This window comes from Nematolebias whitei, chromosome 3, assembly GCF_014905685.2.
Source record: "Nematolebias whitei isolate Nwh7 chromosome 3, NemWhi1, whole genome shotgun sequence".
In the NCBI taxonomy this organism is placed as follows: domain Eukaryota; kingdom Metazoa; phylum Chordata; class Actinopteri; order Cyprinodontiformes; family Rivulidae; genus Nematolebias; species Nematolebias whitei.
Window position 1 is genome coordinate 24,570,528 of NC_056500.1, and position 15,410 is coordinate 24,585,937.

The 15,410-nt window shown below is 42.4% G+C and overlaps 1 protein-coding gene across 3 annotated transcripts in view; it reads left to right on the forward strand.

Moving 5' to 3' along the window:
• The window catches only part of LOC119430680 (pre-B-cell leukemia transcription factor 1), a 99,568-nt gene extending 86,769 nt beyond the window's left edge, over positions 1 to 12,799 (forward strand). The window contains exons 6-10 of one of the 3 annotated variants that reach the window (XM_037698139.1): positions 3,288 to 3,447; positions 7,541 to 7,653; positions 8,554 to 8,643; positions 11,958 to 12,052; positions 12,260 to 12,799. In XM_037698139.1, coding sequence (XP_037554067.1) covers positions 3,288 to 3,447; positions 7,541 to 7,653; positions 8,554 to 8,643; positions 11,958 to 12,050 — 456 coding nt within the window. In that variant the 3' untranslated portion in view covers positions 12,051 to 12,052; positions 12,260 to 12,799. Of the gene's footprint in view, positions 1 to 3,287; positions 3,448 to 7,540; positions 7,654 to 8,553; positions 8,644 to 11,957 lie in introns of all 3 variants that reach the window. The other 2 variants (XM_037698138.1, XM_037698141.1) reach the window with 2 other exon arrangements.
• The last annotated feature ends 2,611 nt before the right edge of the window (positions 12,800 to 15,410 follow it).

The following is a 15,410-nucleotide window of genomic DNA, read 5'->3' on the forward strand; positions in this document are numbered from 1 at the left end:
CATCGTCATAGATGCAGCTCCTCTTTATGCTGAGTCTCAAATCAGACTGAGCTGTAACAGGTCTGTGATGGCCTTAGATGTTCAGGGGTACACACACACACACACACAAACCTCTAAACATTAGTGTTCTTTTTTCAGCTTCTGCAAACAGTTTGTGAAGGCTCTTTCACAAGTTTCATATTAGTCTGCCTTATCCATTCAGCTGTTTCTCTGTAAGCCTCAGAGAATCTGCTTCTTCCGCAACTCTTCTCACATGTGGAGTTACCTTACCAGCTTTATTTATAGAGCACTTTAAACACCCAAAGGACCAAAGTGCTCGACATGTAATAAAACAATCATACAATTGTCAGAATGAATTAAAATGGAATAGTTTATTTTTTTTACAATTAAAAGTCATCATCTAAGACTGTGTCAAAGGCCAGGGAGAAGTGGTGGGTTTTAAGAAAGGATGGAAAAACAGACAGGGAAGAGACCTGTCTGATATTGTTCCATAATTTAGGAGCTGCCACAGCTAAAGCACAATCTTTGAGCTTATGCTTCGTCTTTGTTACACTCAGGAGGAGCTGATCAGCTGACTGAGGGATCGAGGGTGTAGGGATGTCGCAGCTTGAACAGATAGGGCGTGGCAAGTTCATTAAGAGCTTTAAAAGCAAATCAAGAATTTTAAAATGACAAACTGAAAACGTACTTATTTAAAAGGGTTTTTAATGTTTAACTATTAGTAGTTTAGTATTTAGTATTTATTTATTTATTTTATCTCTTTTACCTTCTTTTATTCTCGCTGTGTTTTTAATTTGCACTGATTTATTGTGTCCTGCTTTTAATCTTGTTTTGTCTTGTGAAGCACCTTGGTCAATGCAAGGCGTTGTTGGAAGGTGCTATAAAAATAACGTTTATTATTATTATTAAAATGAATCTTAATATGTACACTGGTGCAGGGAGGCTAAAACTGGTCAAACTTTTGTGTGCCAGTTGAAAACCTTGCAGCAACATTCTGTACCCACTCAAGCTGAGATAAAGGAATCACTGACTCCTTTATAAAGTGTGTTACAGTAATCCAGCCCAGTGCTAACGAAGGCGTGGATTACTGTTTGAAATGCCACTGAGAAACAATTGGCTTTACTTTAAGCAGCTGCCTAAAATGGAAAAAAAACTGGATTTAACAACTGCTCTGATATATAGGGGGTCTCAGTAGAGATTCCAAAGACCATCACCTCAGTCTTTTCTCATTAAACTTCCAAATAGTCACAGCCATCCAGGCTTTTAGGTCCTCCAGACATAAAAACAGAGGACCCAGAGAGTTAGAATCCTTTTTCTTTAGTAGGACATAAATCTGGGTATCATCTGCATAACAGTGAAAGGAGAGCCCATATTTTCTAAAAAAAAAAAAAAAAAAAAAAGTCAAAAGAGAGTAGGTACAGAGTAAAGAGGATGTGGCCTAAAACTGAGCCCTGTGGGACCCCACAAAAGAGGAGGAGTGGAGGACACATGGTCACCAAGGCAGACACAAAAAGTACGCTCAGCCAGTCTAGAGCTGTTCTGCTGATGATCCCCTTCAAACAACAAAGTAAAATCCTGTGGTCCATTGTGTCAAAGGCAGTCGATAAATCTAAAAGCAAGAGGAAAACACTGTCACCAGGATCAGTTGCTAATAATGTGTTGTTAAAACTTTTAAAAGGGCAGATTATGTACTGTGTAAAGATTTAAAACCAGACTGTAAAATCTCTAAAATGTTCTGTTCTTTCAAATATGCCAATAGTTGGTTGTAGACCTTCTCAAGAACTTTCACAAGAAATGGCAGTTTAGAGATTGGCCTGTAGTTAGCAAGAACAGAAGGGTCAAGAGTGGGTTTCCTAACCAGAGGCTGGACAGCTGCATATTTAAAATTTCCAGGGGCCACACAAGAGGACCGACTGCTGTTCAGAAGAACAAGGACTGAAGGCCCTACAGTGAGGAAAACTTTTTTAAATAAACAAGGATGAACAGCATCATTTGGAGAACCTGTAGGCTTTAGAAGACTAACCACCTCCTGCAGAGATGACAGAGTCACAGGTTCAAAGCTGTCAAAAACAGCAGAGCAGGACATAGACTGAGGGCTCATGGGCAGAAGGTGAGATCTGGGCCCTGGTGGAAGTGACTTTATTGTAAATAAATGCAGAAACTTTTCACATGCAGCAGGCAAGGATTCAATAATGTCAATACGTGTGTGGAGCATTACCAAAATCACTTACCAGTACTTTAAATAAAACACAAGGATTGTGGCAGATACAATCACATTAGACAGGTGTTTTCTTTTGGCGTCTTGAGTTTGTTGATGATGCCAGCCGTCAAATCCAGTTCCCCAAGGATCGATTCTTAGACCCTTTTTATTTCCATCTACATTCTCCTCTTAGGCTTCATCTTTAGAAGAGTTATTTCTTTTCATTCCCACCCAGACAACACTCAGATCTACTTACTGTTGAGGTGCAATCTTTCTTTTTCACTAGAACCACTGACTGTCTCCTGACTGAGGTAGAAGCTTGGATTGCTTCAACTTCTTATGATTCAATGGAGCATAAAACTGAACTTTTCTATTGCCCCATTGTATCCCCAGAGCTACTTCTACATATAAACAATGCAGCAGATGCTGACAGCAGAGAAAGCACAGCCTATCCTGCTTGTGTTTTTTTTTCATGCAAACATAATAATTATTTTAGTTCTATTCAAGTAATTGCCTAATTTGAGTAAAGATGTGTTTTTTATTTCTTATGTCTTGAGATCTGGGGTTATTCTGAAAACATCCGAGGCTACGACCCTGAATGCCCAGCTTTAAACACACCGTGGATATATAATAATTTAAAAGCTGGTTCAAAGCTGCTCAGCCTCATTTTTAAAGGGTACTCCGGTAGATTAAATTAGAAATGTGAGGGCGGTTGTCAAGGTGCGTACAAAGTGGGCCAAGGTGGGGTGGGTATGATGTGGGCAAACTTAATAATGTTTGGCCTACAGTTTTACAGGATGTGCTCATAGACAAAGGATGTGATTTTAAAGAATTTGCTGCCTGTTGGTTGCTTGGCCACAAACACTCCACAAATCAGTGAGACTTTAATTGAAAATGTGCATATTTTCTTGCATATTTTTTTTTTTACCATCTACTCTCCAACAGTTGCAACCCCTTGAGATACCAGCTTTAATGTTCATGCAGGCAGAAAAAAAGCCATGATTTGTTTGTGTTTTTTTTATTTTTTATGATTTGTGTTGTTCTGTGTCTTGCAGAGTGAACTGTGTTCTTTTGTTTGTCTGCTCAGGTTTCCAACTGGTTTGGGAATAAAAGAATCAGATACAAGAAAAACATTGGTAAGTTCCAAGAAGAAGCCAACATGTACGCTGCGAGAACTGCCGTGAATGCGGCTAATGCATCCTCACATGGAAGCCAAGCAAATTCTCCTTCCACTCCAAACTCTGCAGGTGAGACAGGAAGTCCCTGGCCGTGCTAGGGTTAGACATGTACTTCCTCTCTGTGCATCACGCGAGAAATTTAAGGCTTTTTCAGTGCTGATGCTAGCATTTGTAAAGGATGAAAGATTAAAACGGTTCTTGTAAACTGAACATGCCTTTTCTCTGGTAATGCACGTTTTTTCATAAATACATGTAATGTTTCCCCTTAATAACTACCCAGCTACAGCTCTAGAGCAATCTTGAGCAAAGCTTTACCAGAGTTAACCAACCTGAGCCCAGTAACAAGTCTCCATATGCTTGGTTCCTATTTTTCTTGTTCTCAGTAAACATATTCTTCATGTACTGTATGTCTTTTTAATCTCTGTAATAATTATGATCTGTTCTCAAAAGATTGGTCTGGTGATATTTTGGATTTAAGATAAAAGTTATGTAAATTCAACAGTGAATTTCTCCACTAACCTTCTCCAAGAAATTGTTTATTTTTATTATTATATGCTCGTCAATGTCCAAATGCTCGTAAACTTTCTTTTGTCCAGGCCATAACTTCTGATGAGCTCAAGAAAATTTAACAAAACTTCATACATTTTAGCATCATCCCTAGACGAAGTGTCACATAGACATTTCATTACCCCAGCTTTAAGGTCAAGGTCAACTGTTGTACAAGGTTTTTGCGTTTGTTGTGCTGTATGCAGTATATTTGTATTTTTAGCTAGACATTTTGTCATACAGATTGTAGTCTCAGTTTAGTGCATTTTTGTAGATTTTTGAAAGAAAAATCATGTTAATTGTGTTTAAAAGTTTGTATTTTTAGTAAAGCCATTATTTGGTGTATTGATTATAACCATTTGCCATATTGGAGGGTTTTTTTCTGTTGGAAATAGCTTAGTGAAAACAACTAATATTCAAATGATTTATAATAAATAAAAGTTTTCACTTAATAATAAAAGTGGAAAAATAAAATGTCAGCATCTAAATATTTAGATAAACCAACAATAAGTTGTATCTAACTCATTTTTAGGAATCAAAACAAAATGTATTTATTTCCTGTTTGAAACATTTTTGACAAAAATTTACCTTAGAATTATTTTCTAAATTTGTAACTGAATGTTAAGACTGTGACGTATATAGGAGAAGAAAGTAAGAGTAGAAAAAAAAATAAAAGAAAAAAGTTATACAGTAATTTAGTACGTTTCTGTCATTGGAGCTGCATTCTTCTATAGTCTCTAGTAAATATTGCATAACTTTATTAAAACCTTCAATTTTTCGATCTCTACTGAGAAATTGTAGCTTAATGATAGAAATGCTAACTGGGTCTTTTTGGAGCTTGGCTTCTTGGAGAAACTTATTGGTAAAATTATCTTCACATGTTGTAAATATTAAAATATTAAAAAATTAAAAAACACCAGACTCATCTTTTAAAACCTTATGAGAAATGTTTTGATTGCTGGTTTAATTTAGAGTGAAATTAGCCAAACCAGAAAAAGTAGCTTTCAGTGGCTTAAATAAAGACACCCCCCTCAGTGAGTCGTAAATGTTTTTACAAGTCATAACCAGTCTGGAAAATACTCCAACTTCTACTTTTCTGTGGCTGGTCGCAGAGGCAGCAGGTCCAGGAGAGAAATCCAGACCTCCCTCTCCCCAGTGACTTTCTCCAGCTCCTCCTAAGAGCCCTCAAGGCATTCCCAGGCCAGAGAAATATATAATTACACCAGCGAGTTCTGGGTCTAAACTAGGGTCAGTGGGATATGTCTGGAAAACCTCCAAAGAAAGGCATCCAGGAGGATTCCAAATCAGATGCTCAAACCACCTTGACTCCTTTTGATGCAGAGATCCAGAGGCTCTACTCCAAGCTCCCCCTGAACAACTCTCTGTAAGGCTGAACCTGGTTACCCTACAAAGGAAACTCTTTTAAGACACTTGCATTTGGGAACACATTATGTTGGTCCCGATTCATACCTTTGACTATAGTGTGAGGGTTTGAATGTAGACAAACCAGTTAATCAAGAGCTTTGTCTTTCATTTCAACTCTTTCTTTACCACAACAGACCAAAGCAATGTCATCATTACTGAGAACAAAAACCCAATTCCTTGATCCATCTCTTGCTCCAGCCTACCATCACCAAGGAACAAGATCCAGATCCCCCTGATCTAGAGAGGGTATTTCACCCATTTCCAGTTGAGAACTATGGCCTCAGACTTAGAGGAGCTGACTCTCTTGGCCAAGTCCAACTTTCACCAAGAACGAGCTTGACTTTGAGCCAAGAATGTGGACACAGCTCCTGCTTTGGTTCTACAGGGACTGGATGGCCCTTGACAGCAACCCTGTCATGCCATACTCCCATAGCTCTCCACACAGAAGGCTATTGGGAACACAGTCATAAGCCTTCTCTGGGTCCACAAAACACATGTAGACTGAAGAGTCAGACTCCCATGACACCTTTGGCAACTCTGCAAGGGTGAAGATCTGGTCCACTGTTCCATGACCAGGACAAAAGCCACACTGCTCCTCCTGAATCTGAGGTTTGACCATCATTCAGGGCCTCCCTTCCAACAGACTGGAGTAAACTTTCCTGGGGAGGCTGAGAAGTTTCATCACTCGATAGGTGGAACATACTTTCCAACCCCGCTTTTAAAAATGTGAACCACCTCTGCCACTCCACGGGTGTTGTCCCAGTCCTTCATGCGACATTTTAGAGATGTGTTAACCATGACAGTCCCACTATGCCCAGAGCCTTCAGTATCTCAGGACTGATCTCATCCACTCCTGGTGCCCTTCCACCATAGAGAACGCCATAACTTCAGCCATTTTAATGAACCCGTCTTCCCTGAGTCCTTAGACTCTGTCTGCTCAAAGGAGGAGATGGTAGACAGATTGATGAGGTCCTCAAAGTGTTCCTTCAATAGCTCAACAATATCCCCAGTTTGGATCAGTGGTTCCCCACCTAAACAAAGCACAGCCTTGGATGGGGCTTGCTTTCCTTTTCTGAGTCACCAAACAAGTTGCCAAAACCTCCTCAAGGCCAACTGAAAGTCTCTCTCCATGGGCTCTTCAAATGCCTCCCATGCAACCACATAAGCCACAGTCCTTCTGACCACCTCTGCTACAGATGTCCTCACGGGACAGTCACGCTCTAAAGGTCTCCTTCCTCATCTTAATGGATGCCATTAACGCTGGTGTTTACCAGCTGGTCCTTTGGTTGCTGTCATGACAGGTACAAGTGCCCTGCAGGCCATAGCTCCTGGAAGCAGCATCTGCAATAGAAGCCTTGAACGTGGTCCATTCAGATTCTATGCCCTTGAAACTCTCCTGGAGTTGTAATTTGAAGGCTTGCACTGACAGGGGTCTCTACCAGATATTCCCAGTTCACCCTCATTAAGTGTTTTGGTTTACCAGCAGCCTCTCCTACCACTGTACCCAACTCACCATCAGGTGGTGATCAGTTGACCGCTCTTCCTCACTCTTTACCCGAGTGTCGAAAACATCAAAGAAAACACAAAAAAGCCACTAGTCATTTAAAGTAGCTTGTTGCATAATAGGACAGGAGGAGTTTTTCTGATGTTTTGATGATTAGCGAGGTTAAACAATGTAGACTGCACAGTATTAAACCACATGTATGTGACTTTGATGCTGGATGCAACAAATGAGCACACTTTCATAATGTTGGACTGCTTTATCACTAATTTATTTTTACTAATGTACAAATGATTTGCCTATTTGCTGCTAAAACTTCTATATGACATAGAGCTCATCAATTTCCTGTGCTTGCTCCTCTAATCCAGTGGTTCCCAACCATGGTCCTTGAGGAATGCCATCCTGCATGTTTTAGTTGTTTCCCTGCTCCAACACACCTGATTCAGTGATTTTATTATTTCCTGAAGTTTTGACAAAGCCTGTTAATCGCCCATTCATTCAAATCAGGTGTGTCAAAGCAGGGAAACAGTTAAAACATGCAGGATGGCATTCATCAAGGACCATGGTTGGGAACCACTGCTCTAATTTAACAGCATGTCGATGTTAACTAACCTCTGCATGCTGCTCCTCCCAGATGCTGCCTGGATGGGCTGAATGGCTTTCTGTCTCTCTGTGATTCTTTCCTTTTAGGTTCTGCTGGCTCTTTTAACATGTCAAACTCGGGGGACTTGTTCATGAGCGTGCAGTCTCTCAATGGGGACTCGTACCAGGGGGCTCAGGTGGGAGCCAACGTGCAGTCGCAGGTAGGGCTCAGCAGAGGAGATAATGCAGGGAAGACCAACTGCTTTGTCTTTGACTTGTCATACATTATAGATGTAACATCAGAACCAGTATCAGGATGGGTGGGCTTCCGCTGAGACCTGTGGTGGTTAGACAGGACAGGAAAAAGAGAAATAAACATAGAAGGATTGGTACAAGTGTAATTTATATAGGAAAACAAAGAAAAACGTAAATGGAAGCAAGAACTGCATTTATTAACACAGAGAGCAGAGAGAGTAAGGCTAGAAGCAGAGTGAGGACATGTGGTCAGTTTGTCCTCTAGCAGTCTAAGCCTATAGCAGCAGAACTAAGGGATAGCTCAGGGAACCAAAGCCAACCCTAACTATAGGATTTATCAAAAAAGAAAGGCTTAAGCCTAGTCTTAAAAGTAGACAATGTGTCAGTCTCACAGACAGAAACTGGAAGTTTGATCCTCAAGAGAGGAGCCTGATAACTGAAAGCTCTTCCTCCCATTCTTCTCTAGGAAACTTTAGGAACCACAAGTAAACTAAAGTAAACTTGCAGTCTGAGAGCAAAGTGCTCTGTTAGGAAAATATGGAACAATAAGATCTGTAGTGTAAGAGAGAGCTAAGTTGTTGAGCGCTTTGTATGTTAGAAGTAAAAATTTTAATTATTTTCTGAATTTAACAGGGAGCCAATGGAGAGAAGGTTTCAGAGTCGTGCTCTTTTTGTAAATATTTTTTAGCCAACATAAAGAAAGCTTTTCTTTATTCTGAGTACTCGTTTTGATGTGATCGAGCCTGTAATCTGCAAGGACATCCCCTGCAGCAGCGTTGTCTCTTCCTGTTGTCCTTCTCTCTGTTCTCGTGGGCTTTCTGTGTTGCCTCTGACCTTGCTTTGTCTGCTGTTTCTGAATGTTTCAGGTGGATACGCTTCGCCATGTTATCAGTCAGACAGGCGGATTCAGTGAAGGACTCACAGCCAACCAGATGTACAGTCCACAGGGCATCAATGTAAGCATTCCTCTTTCAGCGCTCTCTCTCCCTACCAATTATTTTGGAGCCATAGGGCTCAGAATGCCACTTAGTGCGACTTGTCTCAGCTCCATGGTCACCTAGTTGATGGCTTCTGTTTCACTTGGGCCATGGGCAGCACACTGCTGTGGTTCTGGACATGCACGCACACACAGAGCCACCTTCTGAGTCTGTCACGTTCAATCAGGTACGGCCAAACACCTGCAGCCTTGTACAGCCAGCCGCTGAGAGAGCTAAACAAACAGGTGACACCGTCAGATCCCTCTGCTCCACTGGACCCATTATTAGTGTTCCCAGAGGCAGAAGCAGCTGATAATGCTTATCAGGAGGCCACGCCACAACGTCTCAGGAAATGAAACTTAACGCTGCTGGGAACCCCTCCTCATGTGTCAAAAGGAGCAGGTTATTATTTTTATCGCCCACCACCCAAAGGCAAGGGGCGATAATGTTTTTTACCTGTCCATGGGTCTGTCTGTTAACAAATATATCATAAATTGCAGGATAATTTTAATGAAACTTGAATAAAGTACAAATTAGCTGTACCTCTACAACTGGTTAACATTTGGAGTCACCCTAATTCAATATAGCCACCACAGCCAACTGGCACTGGAAAAAACAAAAATGGCTTCCAGTAAGCCCATTTTACAAGTATTGTGCTAAGCCTCGGTGTGGTAGTAGCTGAGAGTCATTCACAAAACATACTGCAAGTGCAACTCATTGTGTGACCAGTTTGCATTTAACGTTGGAGTCAGATCTGTTAGCAAAATACTAATGAACCATTGAACACATTTGAATGAAAACGTCAGGAAACAAACATTCAGTATCCCTGAACAACCGACTAATGTTTGGAGCTAACTGCATTCAAGATGGCCGCCGCAGCCACTGACCTTGGAAAACACAATGACAGCCAAATTTAAAGACATTCAGCTGAAATTTGGACCCGAGCATTGTCCCCAACCCAAACTGAGCTCAACACAGCAAACCTTGGCGTTAGCTGTTGGAATCAGTCTGGTTTGTCTGTTAGCAAAATATCTTGGGTGGATTTTTAATAAGCGTGCAGAAGTAGCTGAGAGTCATCGTCAACACACACTTTGAGCGTGACATCTTACAAAGCTGCACAAGAGAGTTTTAACAATTTTTTTCTTCTTCTCGTTTTACAGACGAGCTTGGGTGTGGAAGTGGAAGTGGGGGGTTTGGGGGGGGGGGGGGAGGGGGGCGGGGGCTGGCTAGCTGGCGGCGGCGAACAGTAGGAAAATTCACAGCGACAAGCCGTGTCGTAAAGGGTAAAATCGATAAGACAGACACAAGGAGAGCAGAGTGTGGACTTGGGACAGCAATCCAAGCGCATTGCTCCGATCATGTTCCTGCCACATTAATGGCCCTGACAGCGACGGTCACGGACGCGCTCGGCTTCCTCCGCTGTCACCATCGTGCCTCACTGGCCATATGATAATCAGATGAAGTGTCTCCCGCATACTGTAAGAACACGGCCGTGTATGTAGATGAGGTCCGCGATGCAGCCGGCTGCGTGAGCCCAGAGAGGCCCGCTAACGTATTCAGACCCTCAAACATGCAGTTCTCCTTGGACGCCTGCTCGCTCTACCACGTCCTCTACTGCCTCAAAACTCTGTTCTTCACATTTAGAGTGGAGAAAAGCCCCGCCATGCATAATGGAAGAGCCGGATCTCAGTCTGCCACTCTGCCTGCCTGCCGTTTATGCAGCCCTGGATTGGAAATGACGGCATTTTCTCTTTTATTCAATCCTCTGCACAGCCTTTTTCAGGTTATATTTATTTTGAAGTTTGTTGTGTTTTTATGGTGTAGTACACAAAATATTTAACATTTTAAAATAGTATGCAAATAGATTGTTTTTATACTGTATGCCCGTTGAAATGTAATATGGAAACTTTCTCTTGTCCCATCCATAAATTCTGACCTGCTCAGGATAATTTAACGAAGCTTCACACACATCTGCATCACCAGCAGACGGAGTGTCGGTACACGTTCCACCACCTCAGCTCCGAGGTCAACAAATGTACAAGGTCTTTGCTTGTCCGGGTCATTTCCTGTATAACAACTTCCGCTTGTTAAATCCAGAAATATTTTAATTATGTCAACGCAATAAGACTACTAAATTACATATTAGTGTATGGTTGGATAAAGGCTGTTTGATCAAATTTTCATTGAATGTGTATTTGAAGAAGTGCACATACTTCCTTGGAGGAGTGCATATCGCTCGCCTCGGTTCAGACCACAGTTTGAGATCAACATCTGGTTGTGTTATGAAATGAGGGGGTGACTCGCCCAACAATGTGTCATGAATGATTTTCAACTGCGACCACAATATCCTTTAAAAGAACTCTGTTAAAGTCATTTTGGCGTTGTCTAAGGTCAATTAGCTGTAGCGGCCATTTTGAATGGGGTTGACGTCAAACGTTACGAACATCCAATAATACCTTTTTATGACTTTCATTAAGATTCATCCAGCAGTTCATGAAATATTTTGCCAAAGCTTTATGCTAAGATCTTGTGCAATGAGTAGTGCTCAGAGTGCATGTTGGGGACAATGCTCAGGTACTACCACACCAAACTACCGATCAGAATCTGTCAAATTAGACGAGTTACAGCCATTTTTATCAGGCCAGTTGATCGGGCTGTTGATTCATCCCTGGATGTCCATGTGATCAATTCTTAACTAACATGTCTCAACATGAGATCGTGCAAAGCTCAACAGAAGTTGATCAAAACAGCCTCAGCTTGTCCCCCGCCGCAGAGTGAACAGGGACGATTAGAAAGACCTTCCGTCTGTCTGTTTCTGCGTGTTGTGAACACGAGACTGTTCTTCTCCTGTGTAAGCTCTCCCCACTTGAATATGTTGCTTCAAAAACATTTAGGTTTCCTTCATTCTCTGGTCAAATCCAGTCCAGAAAAACACTCATCTCCAAAACTAGAAACATTCACTGTTCAAACCCCTCCGGGGGGGGGGGGGCGGTCAAAGTGTGGTATGAAAGGCAGCGGGTGATATGCATTCCTCTGAAGGACGCTCAGTTTGAGACGCTCCATGTTTGCTCCGTTAAACCTGTTTTTATTTTTGTGCTTTTTAAGAAGAATAACTTTATTTGTAGTTAAATGTGTTGTGTTCCAGTCCAGGAGTTAGTCTGGCTCGAAGCCATGTTCAACTGTGATGTTTCCAGGATTTATCCATGACCATCATGCTGGGACTTTGCTTCCCCCTCCGTGTCACAGCTCGGTCCACTCACCTCCTGCTTGTTGTGTTTCTCCGGTCTCTGCAGGCAAACGGGGGCTGGCCGGACGCTGCAACCCCCTCATCGGTGACTTCACCAACAGAAGGACCTGGAAGCGTTCACTCCGACACCTCCAACTGATCCTCCTCTTCCACCCCCCCCAACTTTACGAGACTGGAAGCGATGTGAGGCAGCGGGGGGGGGGGGGGGGGGGGGTTGGAGCCTGGGGACGATGCTTCCAAACATTACGAACAGAAATCCCACTTCCTGTCTGTGCGGACCACCAGCCTGCAGAAGGCCTCGTGTTCACTCTGTACAGTTTCCACTTGATGTCCGTAATGTCAGACCCCCCCCCCAGCGTCAGCTCACGGTTTGCCCCGCCTCTCATGAAATGAAACTCTCTCACTACCTCTATTAAAAAAAACACGATGCTTCACTTTTACACATTTTGATAATTGCCCCCCGTTTCAGCACACAGCGCCCCCGCATTAATGACATCAGATGAGATCTACGACCAAAGCTGAGCCCTGGAGGTGGATTTGTTTTTATCTTCTCCGTCACGTTAGGTAACGTTGTACGCCGCTGTAAATTGTCACTCTTTAAACTGGACAAACATTTTTGAAGTTCGCAGCCTTGATTCCTGCAGCTATGGATGAGTTTCGTCTTGTAAGAGAACTTGTTGTGCTTTGATGAAGTGGGACATGAACACAAACTAAAGGTGATGTGGAAGGACAATGAGACGTGCTTTTCAACATTTTTTTACTAGTAAAACCCCGTGATGAGTATTCAGGCTGCTGCTCCGTGCAGCAGCTGCTCCCCCTCTTTTTAAAGCACGACGACAAACTTGTGTTTTTTCTGCCCCATTTTTTGACTCAGAATAAAGTTTTCAGTTCAAAGCCTGCGGTGTTTATTGATGTTTTTCAGCTCCAGGTTTCTGCTCTGCGTGTTTCAACCCGCTCCTCAATCTTTGTTCGGTTTCAACAATTCATGTATCAAAACGTTCGGCTCATTCAGGACATTCCTGCTGGGACTTCTGGTATCTGTGCACTTTTTACTGTTTGAAGTATTTAGCTTTGTCAGCCATGTTTTTCTCATAGAAAATGAATGGAGTTCTCTTCACCTCCTTCAAACCCTTACAACCTTTTACTGCTCGTTTTAGTTGTTCTGCCTTTTCAGCTACTTTTGAGGTATTTTTCTAATAATGTTTGCCTTTTTTCCTGCTATATTTTGCTAATACTTGCCTTTTGTGATTCTTTTGAATAATTTCAGTGTTTCAGTGCTCCTTTTAGCTTCTTTCTGCTAAATTCAGCTATTTTAGCCTAGCCAGCTAGTGTGTTCAGCTATTTAGTTTCAGGATTTTTTATTTATTTTTTTTGCTCAATTCAGATTTTTTGTAAAAATTTTCAGCCTTTTTCAACTTATTCTGCCATTTTTCTCTGCTTTTATTTTCCTGAGCTGTTCAAATTCAGCTCACATTAAATGGACTGTAATTATATATCACCTTTCTATCTAATCAAGATACTCAAAGCGCTTCACACAACAATCTGTCCCTCATTGACCCATTCATACAGCACTCTACTAGATCTCTACAAAGCTAAGTGAACAAATCGTTCTAAAGAAACTAATCAGTGACTTATCACATTCATACACTTGTGGGACACACATTGGAGGCAATGAGGGGTTCAGTGTCTTGCCCAAGGACACTTCAGCATGTGACCTCTGGTGGAATCGAACCCCCAACTCTTGCGATGGAAGACGACTGCTCTAACCCTTTAGCCACAGCTGCCCCCACATTAACAATTTAGAGAGGAAAGGTTTTCAGCAGAAATCTTTCAGCATTAAGTATTCACACTGCATGTTCACAGGAAATGCACTTCCTCTAGTTTCATTTGTTTTAGTTGCCCCCCCCCCCCCCCCCCCCCATCTTTGAGCTGGTTCAGTCCAGTAGACCAGGACTCAGCAGGCACTTTTTTTTATCCTTAGCGTGTGCCTGCCCTCCGTCACCTACAGGACAGGAAGTGCTGCGCCGCTCTGCACCGACTGATTGGCTCAGATGAAGCAGTTCAGGTCACAGATGAGTCGAGGGATGATATTAATATTAACCTGTATAAATAAAGGTTGAATGAACGATATCTGGTCAAAGTTCAGCCCAAAGAGCCAAGTGTAGGTCCAGCTGGGCAGGTGCTGGGGTTCTGATCAGAGGTTCTGCGGCTCGTAGTATGTATGAGAGTTTGTTGATCTGGTGATCAACACATCCTGGTACTTTGCCTCTGCACCTCCACCTGCTTTGGGGGGAAACAATCCCTCCGCCTTGGTTGGCAGGGAATGAAACTCCGAACTTGTCCAGCGTTCAGCTGTGGAGATTTTTTTTTTTTTAACCCTCCTGCTGTCCTTAGGTCAAAAAGGCCTCTGTTACCTGAGGCCTTGTGGGTCATTTGGATCTAAAGGCAGCCTTCAGTGCAGAGACCAGAGGAACTTCTGAGCTGCAGCTGTTTTACAAAGAATGGGCCAAAGCTTCAGCCTCAGTAGACATAGTCCAAGAACGTCCAGCGAATGGTGGTTCCACTAAAAGTTCACTCAGGGAAATAGAACAATGTTCGCCACGCTTCACGTTGTTAGTTTGAAAACTTGATTCATTTTCCTTCCACCTCACAACTGTGTGCTAAATGCCAAAAAAAGTTCAATCTGGTCCTCTGGACATTCAAAAAAAACAAAACAAAGCAAAAAAATCTAGAAACGTTTCGTCTCTCATCCAAGAGACTTCCTCAGTCTGAGGTGCTGTTTTCAGCTCAGATTGAACTTTTTTGGATTTTTCTACCTGGATTATTGAGCATGCATCAGGATATGTGTGCTAAATGGTGTTTTTTGCAGAACATCCCAGTGAAATCCTTTGAAGTTGGTGACAAAGGTCGAGGTTCTGTATGTTTTCCTGTCACAGAGAGGAGACTCGGAGCTGAAGAGCCGACACTCACAGCACAAACTGGAACTGGATGTTGGTGACGACGACGGCTGACAGCAGCGACCAATCAAATGAACACGAAGCCTTTGAACAGAGGAAACCGTGAATGTTTGAGTGACGTCACGGTACCCGAATACTGTTGAATTTATATCGAGCCTCAAAGGAGCAAAGTTTGTCCTTTTAAACACCCGGGACACTTTGTGCACATGGAAATAAGACTGATGTCCAAGCATGCCGTGAGGCTTAGAATGTAGTCTGTTAGCAAAACATCTCACAAAGGGATGGGTTGTAGTGAAAACTTCAGGAAACAACTATTTACAGCTGCAAGTCATTAATGTTTGTAGTAAACCTGAAGAGGACACAAAAATGACAATAACTCGGTCCATTTCGCAGATACCGAGCTACATTTGGTGTGGTAGTAGCTGAGAGTTGCTCCCTTCACCTACATTGTTGACAGCTCGGACATTTCTCAAACTGCCCACATCCTTCATCTACATCAAAGCCAAACTGAGAAGCTGAGTTCTGCGCAGTCAGGCGTGGTC